At 51.7% G+C, this 13,471-nt stretch overlaps 5 protein-coding genes across 5 annotated transcripts; 4 read left to right on the top strand and 1 right to left on the bottom strand.

Moving 5' to 3' along the window:
* The first annotated feature begins 2,697 nt into the window (after positions 1-2,697).
* Positions 2,698-3,972, top strand: EJ05DRAFT_476568 (putative alpha-amylase). The gene has a single exon (XM_033744065.1). The coding sequence runs from the start codon at positions 2,721-2,723 to the stop codon at positions 3,792-3,794; it is 1,074 nt and encodes a 357-aa protein (XP_033599741.1). The 5' UTR covers positions 2,698-2,720; the 3' UTR covers positions 3,795-3,972.
* A 576-nt stretch (positions 3,973-4,548) lies between these two features.
* Positions 4,549-6,232, top strand: EJ05DRAFT_486358 (uroporphyrin-III C-methyltransferase; the record flags this gene model as incomplete). Its single annotated transcript, XM_033745524.1, has 2 exons — positions 4,549-4,846; positions 4,902-6,232. The coding sequence occupies 2 exons, from the start codon at positions 4,549-4,551 to the stop codon at positions 6,230-6,232; spliced, it is 1,629 nt and encodes a 542-aa protein (XP_033599740.1).
* A 176-nt stretch (positions 6,233-6,408) lies between these two features.
* On the top strand, positions 6,409-7,853 carry EJ05DRAFT_385043 (uncharacterized protein). Its single transcript, XM_033741262.1, has 2 exons — positions 6,409-7,721; positions 7,770-7,853. Exon 1 carries the CDS (start codon positions 6,534-6,536, stop codon positions 7,575-7,577), a length of 1,044 nt encoding a protein of 347 aa, XP_033599739.1. The 5' UTR covers positions 6,409-6,533; the 3' UTR covers positions 7,578-7,721; positions 7,770-7,853.
* EJ05DRAFT_385229 (uncharacterized protein) lies at positions 7,830-11,146 on the top strand. Its single transcript, XM_033741264.1, has 3 exons — positions 7,830-8,931; positions 9,021-10,760; positions 10,849-11,146. Exons 1-2 carry the CDS (start codon positions 8,082-8,084, stop codon positions 10,667-10,669), a joined length of 2,499 nt encoding a protein of 832 aa, XP_033599738.1. The 5' UTR covers positions 7,830-8,081; the 3' UTR covers positions 10,670-10,760; positions 10,849-11,146.
* On the bottom strand, positions 11,114-12,556 carry EJ05DRAFT_493157 (family A G protein-coupled receptor-like protein; the record flags this gene model as incomplete). The annotated part of the gene is made up of 3 exons (XM_033746095.1): positions 11,114-11,145; positions 11,597-12,451; positions 12,517-12,556. The coding sequence occupies 3 exons, from the start codon at positions 12,554-12,556 to the stop codon at positions 11,114-11,116; spliced, it is 927 nt and encodes a 308-aa protein (XP_033599737.1).
* Positions 12,557-13,471: the final 915 nt, after the last annotated feature.

Raw genomic sequence — 13,471 nt, 5'->3', positions numbered from 1 at the left:
AATGTGACCTCCTTCCTCGCAGCCTGAATCTTCAACGGCCATGAGTACCATTCTTTGTGAGACACACCGCATAGCTCATGTTCATGTAACATTTTGCCACCACTAATAACTTGTGTTACAAGCATCATCACAGCATCAAGACTTCACACCAAATCGTGAAAGATTCGGCTCGTTATTCCACGTCCGTGGTCAGTAGGGATGGGAGTTGATTAGGCTCATGACCTAACTCCTCCTTCTAAACTTCGCTCTTTCCTGGTGCTTCGATCCGGAAGGGATTTCCACTCCACAAGGGATATCACCAATATTCATTGATGGATGCTCCAGCGCCCCCTGGTTTGCAGCCACGATATAATGTCACGTTCGTGTCAAAACAGCATGGTTCGTGCTCATCTTCTCCGCACCTTTCCGCATCAACAGGGGCTGAAAGGTGTTTGATGACGGCGCTGACGACTCACAGAAGCTCCGACTCACTCGTCAATGAAAATTTGACTGCAACATCCGCAGTCAAGCTCTACGAGATGGCTACGGCTAATATAGCAACGCGCAAGCTTACGGCTGTGGCGTTCGTGGCGACCCGTGAACTAGTATCCCAGTGATAGACCCTGCTATGATACTCGTCACAACATCAAGAGCTTGGCGAATATTGAGGCCTCTGGAAGATCCTAACAGTACCTTCGTGGCTCGTGCTTTCTATGGACGAAATCGCATTTTGTATCTGCCTTTAACGGCCGGAGCGTCCGGCTTAAGGGAGTGTTTTCAAAACGGATTCCTCTTGCCCCTGACAGATTTACGGGGAGTCCTGTCAAGAGCGCATCAGATCAACCAAAGAAAGACGGACATGTGACGGCACAGAGTTCGTGCTGTACAACAGAAGAAGCCTGGAAATTTCGATCACACGGATATATAAGTCTAGAGGGGCGACGGCTATTACGGCTATGCCTCATTCTGACCAGATGTTCTTGACTCACGGCTGGAGAAAGATCTGTTTCGGCACTTACCCCGCGAAATTCACTTCCATGATGCGGAGCCAACGACTCTTCCATTGTCTTAGTGAGCGCTAATGCAAGATGACAACTGACATTCAGTCTGCGAAATCAGACATGGCAGGCCGTAAAGAAGGATGAGGATGAGCGGCTAAAAGAAAGAACAGCTATTGGGTCGACAGAAAAGGAGATGATGCAAGACAGAGCATGAAAGAGCAAGCTTTATGCGGCTTGCTAGTGTGGCCCAGCAGTGATTGGAGGATCTATTTTGAACGCATGGCATTTGAGGCGACGCCAAGCATCACAAGGACGACATATTGGGAAGTGCAAAGCATTTGCGGGGAAAGCCAGAGTGAAATAGCTGGTGTCGCACAGCCATATCCAGCATTGCCATAGGACAACGACGCGGCTTTTACTGACGTATCGTAAACTGCCAGTGTGGTGAGACGGTCATGCGCCACCCAACCTGGTCAAGGAATGTCCAGATCCGGCAAGGTGCGCGTCTGAGGGTGCATTTTGGTGTGTAGAGACGTGTCTGTTGATTCTGACTTTCCAAGGGAGCATTCACTCCGTCGTCGCGGCATCGTGGTGGACGCTCTGCACATGGCGGCGCATCGGAGGATTGATATGATGCAAGGTCGGAGAGTGAGATGCACTCTGAGTAGCGCCTGACTGAATCTCCTCTCAGACAGGCAGTTGGACGCTACAGAGATTGAATGACTTCTGTATAAAAGCCGAATGAATCCTTCAGGATGCTTCGATTTGATCTTCCAGAAGCTCCGTGGAAAGTTGGAAGCCCTCAGCCACCGATCTTAGCCGTGCAACCACCCCCTGCGACGCTGTACCGATACAGGTCTTGAGACGAGGAATCGCCAGAACGTATACAAACCAGCACGATGGCAGCTCTAAAGAAACTTTTCCTCCTGTGGACAATCTTCTCGCCTCTGGCGCTGGCAGCCAAGGTAGCGGACTGGCGAGGACGAAGCATCTACCAAGTGTTTACAGACAGGTGTGTGTGTATCTATTCTGCATCATCAATGCAATGTCCCTTTCTGCAACACGGTCCGGGGGGTACAGAGTCTGCATAGCACGCGACGACCAGGTCAGCTCCGGACTTCCCCATAGAACATAAGTCGTCGATCCTGTGGGGTAACAGTCAGGATGTACTGGGATCACATAAGGCGGTGGCGGTGTACTGCATTCTGAAGTGGGCACAACAGCCGGCTGATCTGGGCTGCTTCTGCTGGCCTGGCTGCCCGCTACCGGGGTTTCAGCCGCCCGACATCCGCTGTCTTGGTCCTCCACATCTCCCTGTGCAACAAACTTCTTTTCTCTTGTCAATCTTCCTAGGCTCTGCGCTTACAATGCGAATACAGATTTGCGAGGACTGACGGAAGTACGACCGCTGCTTGCAATGTCAAAAGCAACAAGTATTGCGGTGGGACTTGGAGGGGCATAATCAACAAACTGGATTACATCCATGGCATGGGCTTTACCGCAGTATGTTCGCATCCATGCCCAACCACTATCACCACAACACTGTGCTCATTCCAGGTTGCATCTTAGATATGGATATCTCCAATCACTCTGAACATCGACGGTGGCTACCATGGCTACTGGCAGACAGACCTGTACAGCGTCAACTCCAACTTTGGCACTGCTCAGGATCTGAAAGACTTATCCGCTGCTCTTCACAGCAGAGGCATGTACCTCATGGTGGACATAGTCACTAACCATATGGGATGGGCTGGAGCTGCAGACACGGTAGATGACAGCATCATGAATCCCTTCAACGATGCCACATATTACCACTCCTACTGCAACGTCAGCAACTGGCAGGACCAAACACAAGTAGAGCTCTGCTGGCTTGGAGACCCCAAAACAATCCTCATGCCTGACTTGAAAACAGAAGACAGCAACGTACGAAGCATGTTCGGAGCGTGGATCTCCAAGATTGTCTCTGATTACTCCATCGACGGTCTTCGTATTGACTCGGTCAAGAATGTCGAGACGGGCTTCTGGTCGTCGTTCTGCGCTTCGGCCGGTATCCTTTGCTTTGGCGAGGTTTCGGATGGAAACTACGCATATGCGTACCCATATATGCAGTACATAGACGCCATAACCGACTACCCAATGTACTACTCTATAACACGCGTGTTCCAGCAGCAGACTGACATGTCGGATATTGTATACAATCTAGGCCTGTGCAAGGATGGCGGTTGCAAAGACACAACAATGGCCTTCAGCTTCATCGAGAACCACGACAATGCGCGCTTCCCGGCCGGCACCAGCGACCTAGCACTCGCAAAGAACGCCATCGCATACACTATGCTGGGCGATGGTGTGCCCATCGTCTACCAGGGCCAGGAATCGCATCTCGCTGGCGGCGACGACCCCGGTTGTCGCGAGGCCATCTGGCTACAAAAGTACAACACCAATGCGGAGTTGTACAAGCACATTGCGCTACTCAACCAGATCCGCAATTCAGCTATGCTAGCAACTCCGGCGTCAGGATATCCAGGATACGCGCAGTACCAGAACTGGGTGCTGACGTATTCGTCGAATGTGATCCAAATGCGCAAAGATCCAGTCAGGACAGTGCTGAGTAATGAGGGCAGTAGCGTGGCGAGTTACACGCTGACGACGAGTGGGATGGGTTTTACGACGGGTGCGAATGTGGTGGAAGTGCTGACTTGCAATGTCTACGTTGCCGACGCGACAGGCAATGTAGCGCTGAGTATGGGACAGGGACGGCCAAGTGTGTTGATGAGTGAGGCCCAGTTACAGGGCACAGGGTTGTGTGGGCATTGATGAGATGAGCCTGTTGAGGATGCATCTATGATCTGACAGTGTGTATTCCGGTGGGTGGATGGGATGGCATAATTACCCCAAAGAAAGAAATCAGCTTAGTCAGGGGTTGGTTGAGGTTTCGGCGATGCATCGATTTCATACCCAGGCCAGTTATCAATCATCCAGGCTGCATTGGCGGGGCATGGCGGGGGGCATGGACATCTGGGTTTTCGTCACGGCTTCAATATTTGCATGATACCTGGTTGGTGTTTATTATATCAACAACTAATGACAATTACGATCTACCATCTTTCCTCTTTGTTGTTCTGGCCTATTCACTTCACATCGATGCGCATCTCCACGGCAGCGTCAACACACGCCTTCCATCTCCGCGGTGGACGAACAGAAAAAGAGGACAGACTACTCTTTTAGGCTTAGCCCGGCATCTTATCGTTATCGGGGCAGAGAAAACTTCCAGAAGCCGGCATCGGGAGCAGATTGCACCATCACTAACAGACAAATGCGCGCGCTTTCATTCGACGACCCGTTTCGACGAGCCGATTTCTCCGTCGCGAGAGACTCTTGGCTTCATTGCAGTATAATATAACAATCACGTCCAGACATCATGGTCTCTTGTGTGGTGCTGGATGTGCCTCCTTGTACATCGCTTTCCGACCCTCTATCCTGAACAAGCAGCAATCAGCTGTCTCTTCAGACGCAGATATTGCAACCCTCATCGCTCACTGCTCTGCTCACCAGTGCGAACACTTCCTCGATGTCTCCTGCGCTTCTCACAGCTGTGGACTCCACCTCACATGTCCACTTGATCATCGGCTCAAATCCCCTGGCTGGCGCAAGGTGTACGCGCTCGCTCGAGGTCGGCGCGATCCCCAAGCTCATTGCATCCGAGCACGCTACTGTGCATTATGGTGTAACGAAGCGGGTAGATGAAGGCGACGTCGAATGGATCAAGCGCGACTTTCGCGATGAGGACTTGACTAGCCTAGGGAGGGACGAGACGGACCGTGTCGTGGACGCAGTCTTTGTAACTCTTGGGTCGAAGAACCCACTCAGTGAGTACAGAAGATGGATATTCAGACTGCACGATCACCTATTGACGTACTCAAGGCACACACATCTCGACCCTCTGCCGCCGCCTCCGTATCCCCATAAACGTCGCCGACGCCCCTAATCTCTGTACCTTCACCCTTCTCTCCACGCACACAGACGGCGCTCTCCAAATTGGCGTCACAACCTCCGGCAAGGGCTGCAAGCTCGCTGCCCGCATTCGCCGCGAGGTCGTCTCCGCCCTCCCTTCACACATCGGCCAGGCCGTGGAGCGCCTCGGCACCATGCGTCGCAGAATATGGGAGGAAGACCATGCTGCAGAGCTCGCCATGGACCACGAAGCCGATGAAGAAGACTCGGGGCAGACGGCTACTTTCAATCAATTAGTGACGCCTGAAGATGCTGAGGCTGCGAAGATGAGAAGGATAAGATGGCTCGCGCAGATTTGTGAGTACTGGCCGCTGCGCCGTCTCGCTGCAATCACAGACGCAGACGTCGACTCTGTGTTGCGTAGCTACACGTCTAGCGACTCCTCTGGTCTCAAGCCTGCCACTCTCGACACGCGCACTCAAGGCGGTCGCATCGCGCTCGCGGGCTCTGGACCCGGTAACCCAGATCTCCTCACAACCGCAACACATAAAGCAATCCTCTCCGCCGATCTTGTCCTCGCTGACAAACTTGTTCCATCGCCCGTACTTGACCTTGTCCCGCGTCGGGCCACAGTCTACATCGCGCGTAAATTCCCCGGCAACGCCGACGCTGCCCAAGATGAGCTTCTACGGATGGGTCTTGAGGGCCTTCGTGCCGGCAAGCGGGTTGTGAGACTAAAACAAGGGGACCCCTATATTTACGGTCGAGGGGCGGAGGAATTCGATTTTTTCAGAGAGCATGGATTCACGCCAACTGTGCTGCCGGGCATCACGAGCGCATTGAGTGCACCTTTGTTTGCTGGGATACCGTGTACGCATCGAGGCGTGGCGGATCAGGTGCTTATCTGTACGGGAACCGGGAGGAAGGGCGCGATGCTGGAGAGCCCCGAATATGTGGAATCGAGGACTGTGGTGTTCTTGATGGCGCTACATCGTTTGAGTGCTCTGGTGGAGAGTCTCATTGGTGAGGGCAAAAGCTGGCCCAGCACAACACCATGTGCGGTGTTGGAACGGGCAAGTTGCCCAGATCAAAGGGTTGTGAGGACGACGTTGCAATACGTGTGTGCAGCGGTCGAGGAGGAAGGGAGTAGGCCGCCCGGGTTGCTGTTGGTAGGCAAGGCTTGTGAGGTCTTGCATAAGCCAGGCCAGAGATGGGTTGTCGAGGATGGGTTTAATGGGCTGGATGGGTTGGACGTTCAGGGAGATTTGTCGCTGTTGATAGAGGCACAGAGAGCCGCGTGATTGAGGGCGTTCTTGATGTTTGAAGCTTCATGATACCCATAGATAGACATCATATATATATACAGAACATACATACCGCCACGGAAAACGAACTCCAAAGATGTGTAGTCAGAACTAGGGTGCCTTAGTACTTGTGCGTTTTCCCCTGATACAACTGATCCAACCACCCCACGACCCCGCCAGGCACGCCCCCAACCCCAAAAACCTAAGAAATGACGTGCACCCGCTAAAGATCCTACAAGCTCCAGATTGTGACTTTCGCCAAAAAAAAAAAGAACCCCGGGTGTCTTTTCAAAGCATAATGCCACCACCGCGCATTCCACCATTGCTGCACCCATATGTCTCCCTCGCACCACCCGACTCTCTCACTCTCCTCACTAGCGTCCTTGGTGCGAGCACAAATTGGCTTATACTCCGCTACATACTCGGCGCATTCGACACAAAAGGCAAGAATGGAGATGAGGCTGAGAGCAGCAGATTGGCAAGTAATGGCGATGTGAAGGTCGTATTGGTGAGCTTTCTAAGAGATTGGGATTTCTGGAGGACAGAGGCAAGGAGGAGTGTTGGATTGGATCTGACGAAATTGGGGGTCGAAGGGAGGTTCGCGTTTGTGGACGGGTTGGGCGAATTGTTCTTGCGGGAGGACGGAGTGGTGCCAGCATCTGCAAGTGTGACAGTGTCTTCATCTTCGCCTTCAGGAATCCCTGGACGAGCTCCTCTCGCAGTCACGCAAAATGCACGAGGACTATCGATCCGCGGGAAGACACAATCCGCACTGGCACAGTCGTCTGCTGAGCCCTCGATGAAGCCGAAATATATAGCGACTCTTACATCCCCCGATCTTGCACACGTCGAACAGACAATACAGTCCGCCCTCTCCTCGGCCTCTTCATCGTCTCCTTCATCACCTCCTTCACGCACGCTCCTCATCCTCGACGACCCCTCAATTCTCCTCTCCGCCACCTTGACCCCAGTCCATGCATTCCTCTCTTCTCTCCTCCACATCCGCACTCTTGCAGCTTCATCAATAATATCACTGCCCGCTGACTCGCCACTGGTGCATCTGACACATACACCGACGCCGCTGGAGCGCGAGCATGCGAATCTGGTTGTGGGATTGGGGCATACAGCGACGAGGGTGGTGGGCTTGAGGCTCTTGGATTCAGGGGTTGCGAGAGATGTCAGTGGAGTGCTATGTGTAGGGAGGGGTGGGGCCTGGGATGGAGACGACGAGGAGTCTGGGAGAGAGAATGGAGTGAATTTGGAGAAAGAGCTGTTGTATTACGTGGGAGGGGACGGCGGGGTGAAGGTCTTTGAGAGGGGAGCTGGGACAAATGCTGGATGAAGAGACACGGTTCCCATGCTTGAAAGAGGAATCAGTCGTCGAGTGAGTGGATGGCTTGGCATGAAAGAGGTTGAGGGATTGTCAGCGAGTGGGAGAGATGAGTACTTGACATGAGCCGAAAGTGCGCATGCATAGCACTGTCAGGTTGGTAGTTCTACGTCTCGAGCTGAATGGGAAACCTGATCTCCTTAGATACAATGAAGTTTCCTGAGGAGCCCGAATCGACAGATCGAGAAAGTGCGGTGGTGGATATGCTCGATCGTTCTTACCCTTTCAATCGCCTTTCATGGTGGCTCCTCAATCCCAGGTCCACACTGATGTACATTCAACGTGGCTTCCGCTTTCTGGCTGGCGTTCCGAACAATATGTTGTTCTCGTTTGTTGTCTCATGATGTCTTCTTCTTACTAGCATTATTCTATTTCTCTCAACATAGCACAATTAACCCTACATTTTTAGGAAACCATTTCGCTCGCTTGGAACCTTTTACCCTTCTCTTGCACACCATGAAGAACCCGCTCAGCTTCGCTATGGGCTCGAAAAAGGCTCACAATGGACCCACCACTCTGTCGATCCAGGAAGATATTATTCAACCGTCGCTACGTATGTCAATTAGCAGTGGGAGACCTGCAACACCAGAATCAGACGAGAAGAATAGCCAAACGCAGAGCTCGGTACACTCAGCATCAGACCAACCTCCTAAGCAGAGCCGATTCATGATCGTCCGTCGTCGAATTCGCTCAATTCTACTTCCGACTCGCCGACGACCTCGACGGTCCCCAGGGTCAGAGCTGTTAGATCTATCATCTTTTCTGACCAACTTGGCTCGTGCGACTGGACTATACAATCCAAGTGTAACCTCCGTTGACGAAATTGTACCGTGGAGCAAGATGGCGTTCGGAAAAGAAGCCGAGTCTTGCAGTAAAGTAAAGTTCAAAGGAAAAGGAAAATCTCATCCCCAAGAGAGGAGTGTTGGTGAACAGCTTGGGCTCTTCAATTTCGAAGATCGTCCACAAACACCCAACACCAAGCAGTCGGAACGGCCAGTCTCGACCAGTTCGTCGAATATCTCGATGACTCCAACAATCGCTAAAATCCTTGAATACAACGAGAGGAATAAACAGCGTGTCGATAGTGCTGCTGCACCATCAGATGCAGATTCGCCGTCTCTGATTCAGCGTCTCGCCCCTCTCCTGGAGGAGAGCTCTGTTCCCCCTTCTCATCGCAGCGCCGTGTCATCTGATGGTGGCACATATCCTGCACCGGCTGAAACGTCAACAGCAAAACGGACTCTCAAGCAAGATAATCTATCTTTCGCATCAACAGTGAAGCCAAATGACTCTGCTAGCCAACGACGTACGTGTCCCCCTCCCCTAATCGGTTTGAACCTTCGGGCCAAGAACATGACACGATCAAATTCGAGACTAACTCTGCCCATCAAATAGGATCTTCTGTCGTTATCGATCGACCTTCCACTATGCTCGACACGTTCCTCGATTCGTCTGCCCGGGCTTCTTTGAGATCCATCGAGATGGATACCCCACTCCTCATCGATTTTGCAGTTAACAAAGAAAGTCAAAGGCCGACTAAGGCCCATGTGCATCAAACTCATGGCCGAAAACGCCGAGGCTTCAAGAAATTCATCGGGAAATCAGTGGCGTGGCTTGGCTTTCCGACTTTCAGTTCTCGTAGCTCTGCTATCTCTATCCCTATCGAGAGACATCCCACGCCTGTCGGTGTCCCTACGCCCAATATCAATTCAGGCACGACCCGGTCCAATCTACGGTCCAATAGCCTTATCCACTGGGCATTCGACAAACACCTGTTTTCGCGGGGATCGTCAGCGCCGCAGCGCAGCGCGAGCTTGCCTGCTAAAGCTCGCCATTCTCACCGGTTGTACTATCGGAAACAGCGAAGCAAAGGCAATCCTATGACGAGAGCGAACTCATTGACATCTCTTCATTCAATCAAAGAGGAACGGTCCGAAGTTAGCCCACCACTTACGTTGAAGGAGGTAAAAAGGAAGTCTCCTTCTATTCGTTTGCCATCATTGCCGGAACTACAGTCACTGACGGCTTCGCCATTACTGGAAAATGCCAAAGTTTTCATGATGCGAGGACTCAGGTACGATCGAAGTGACGAGGAGAGGGGCGCACCTGTGCTACAGCAGATGTTGAATAGTATACTGGATACCAAGCAGCCTGGGAATGTTCAAATTGGCGAGTTGCCGTTCGAGTCCAAGACGAATGAAGGGACAATGGAAGGATTTGGTACCTCGTTGGTTTCCAAGCAATCTTGCATGGCAGACCAATTGCACACTCTGCTCAACGATGTATTTGATGGCATAGGTGGGTTCATGGAAGCCCACGAGGCAGCATTGCATGTCCACAGCGAAATCATGAACATTGAAGGAGAGTGTACTGCGCTGGAGCCTCCTCCTTTGAGCTTTTATCCTACCGCAGACTGCATTCGAGACACGGAAACGGCAATCTTGGACTTCGTGATATCATGCAAGCAAGCGGCCATCGCAATGGAAGGGCTTTTCGATCGGTGGGCGGAATGTAAGAAGGAGATGGACCAAGCCAAACAGCGTCGACTAGACATAGAAGAAGACTCCCGAATGCAAGCTTTCATGAGAAGCAAGGAAGAGGAGTGGGAGCGGGAACGGGAGGAGCTCGGTATACTGAGGTCGATCGACGTGAACGAAGGACAACCTCCACGTACACCACGACCCGCGGCTCTTCACTCCGAAGAGTCCCCCCCCTCGTCTGTGGAATCACATAATACATGGATGGCATACAACACGACTATCTATTCTCGAACTCATAGCCCATGTCCGTGCGGACATGCGATTAGATCGATAGAGGATGAGCTTGAGCTGCACAGTGACGGGTCTGAATGTCCGGGATTGGATGTTGGCGAAGTTGAGTCATTGTTGACGGACGAGAGGTCGACGCCGGAGCACACGGATTTGAAATATCAGCTGCCTGATGATCATCAAGATGATCAAGATGATCATCAAGATGATCAAGATGATCAACCTGATGAGCATTGGGAGGACGATTCGGACAGTGAGGTGTTGGTAAGGTTCTAGAAGACCCTAGGACAGAGATTGGTTTGTGGCTAAACAATTGCTGCATTACACGGGTGGTTGGATGTTATCTTGTTACGTTGTTTCTGTATAAGTATGTTGTTCATTTTGGTTCATGGACGTAGGATGTTCAGTTGCAAGCATTGAAATACAGACACTGAGATTGCTGATTCGTGCCACAGGAGTTTCAAAAGGTCGTTGCGGAATGTCATACACCATGTTAAACTTGGTTGGCTTCAAGTGGCAATTCATCTGACTGTCGAATGCGCTATCACGTGAGTACGTGAATACCACTAGCCAATGTCCTCAGATGTAATCAGAATTCGCCCACCATAATAAATCAATTCATGACCGAAGAGGTCAATAGGAATTTATTCAGAGCTATCCAACTCGAGAAGACCCACCTACCACTTACGGAAACACATGTGGAAACATCTGTGGAGGCACTTATCCATGGATAGGTATACGTTGACAGTTTTCTTAGCCAGCGGAATATTTTCTAACTATGTATCACGTCGCATTATTTTCACCACGTCCACAGCTACCATGAGGGAAACGTCACAACATGAATTATTCGAGTTGTCTAAACGCCGTCCACGTAAGATTAATATTATCATACTTTCATTATGACAGCATTACAGATTCGTCCCAACGATTTACCAAGATGACAAGAATACATGCAAGATGATGGAAACGTCCAATGTTCATTCTCAACTAATTCATAGATGTTCTTCTGAGTATCCATGCCGGACAGGTGTGGGTATCATGTTGTGCGCAATTGCAGCCATAGTCTCTTTTCTCATTGATACTGACATGACGCAATGGCGCCGTCAGAGCGTGGGCAAGTGTCTCATGGTCAAGTCACTGCTTAGACAGTGGTGGTGGTGGTAGTTCCAGGCTCAACCGCAGGGTCGGCAGGAGCAGATGAACTGCCGTTGGTGTGGCCATTTGAAGTGCCATTGTGATGAGCAGCCTTCTTCTCGGCATGCGACGCGGCGGCACCTGCAATAGGCTCGTCGTAGTCACGGATGTGCAGGCCAAGGCGAGCTGGCTCGATGTTGCGATGACCAAAGATGAGCATGGCACCGAACACGGGCTTGGCCAGCAGATCGAGAATGCCATAGAAGACGGCTTCACTGTCTGGCGCGATAATGTTACCGCCCTCGGCCACACCCCATGCGATCGGGTAGCAGAGCCAGACGACAAGAGTCAGCGTGCCGCACATGAGGAACACGCGCCCGATGTCGTTGCCAAGGTGGTTTGCGTGGATGCGTGCCTCCCATGCGAGCTGGTAGAAGATGTACATCATGGCCGCGCAGCCGAACGCGAAGTAGCCCCATTTGTAGGACGATGTTACGAGCGCGCCGACAAGACCTGTCACAATCATCACCCAGTCGACGAGAATGACCCATAGGATTGACGGCCATGGCATGCCAGCTGTGAGGAGCAGATCCATGAGAAGCAGCGGCGTGGTGACGAACCAGTCGATGTAGCGAACGTAGAAGATGGAGCGGTTCATGCCAGCGACGCGGGAGTCACTACGGGCGAATTCAACGGCAATGGGCGTGAAACCCAGGTTGCTGGCCATGCTGAAGTAGGCGATGGCTGCCACCATGGTGATACCACCGGTGATGTAGTGGAATATACGCTGATTGCGCGGCTTGGTCATGGCCAGGCCAAGGAATGCAAATGTCGATACGGTCATGACGGCGCAAACGGCCCAATACCAGTCACTGCCACGAACAGTGATGGTGATGTCGGCAGTGGCGCCATTGACAGTGCTAGCTACAGCAGAAGTCAGTAATCTTCTCGACTTTGAATGTGGTTGTGGTGGCATTGCAGCTACTCACGATTGGCCCTCAAGGCACCATTATCTCTTTGGTCGAGCATATTGGCGATTGTTTCAAGACAAGTCCCAGTAGATTGCTGTGTACAATGGAAGAGGTAATCGATGAACAATATGTAAAAAGGACCGCGTACACGATTATAAGGGCCCTCTATGCACGACACCACTATGACGTCTTTCAATCTCAATCTCCTGGCCGCGCAAAGTCCGTGGTACCAGACCGAGTCGAACTACTCGGCTACATCGGACATCTGCAGCCAGGACGCATCTCATTGTATCCCATGACAGCTAGCAGGAACCGGCATTGGTCAGACAAGCTACAGCATCGTGACAGCACAGGATCCGACCTCATCCGAGAGCTCGGTCTCGGTCTAGCACAGTGCAAGATGATCGATCCTATCGACTCTCGATCGCGAGGAGGCCCAATGCGGCGATGATGCAGAGCTGTCATCAGAAGGAGATAGATAGAGAGTCCCAACAGCCCAGAGAAAGAAAAGTTCGACTGGGAAAGCTGGACTAATTCACGTCCGCATGCGTCTAGTCGGACCAACGACGATGCACGGCACGATGTCTAGCAGCACGGCGATGACCAAACAGAGCCATGGCTCACTGCATCGTTGTATTTTGGCCTATCACAGGCGTATCACAAGTGGGCGCCTCAAGCGTTGTACTAGCAAAGCTTCATTCGAGAGACTGATTGAAAGAGACGTACCACTAATTACGGCTTGATGGACTACGAATAAGCAAAGAAAGATAGAGCTTGGACGGAGATGGCAAAGGTGAATGGTCGAATGCAAATTGCGATGAATCGATGATGACAATGATGTCGTTGTGAGGTCGTGGCGCATCCGAAGATCCATCCACCAGGGAGCTTGGACCACTCTGTCAGTCATTTGAGTAAATTAAGCTTGCGATGTGTGGGGCTTCACTCTGGGAGGAAAAATGCTTGGATCGACTTC

This window comes from Pseudovirgaria hyperparasitica (genome assembly GCF_010093815.1).
Source record: "Pseudovirgaria hyperparasitica strain CBS 121739 unplaced genomic scaffold EJ05scaffold_9, whole genome shotgun sequence".
Lineage (NCBI taxonomy): Eukaryota > Fungi > Ascomycota > Dothideomycetes > Acrospermales > Acrospermaceae > Pseudovirgaria > Pseudovirgaria hyperparasitica.
Note: the sequence above shows the minus strand (reverse complement) of the source record. Positions and strands in the feature narration are given on the sequence as shown.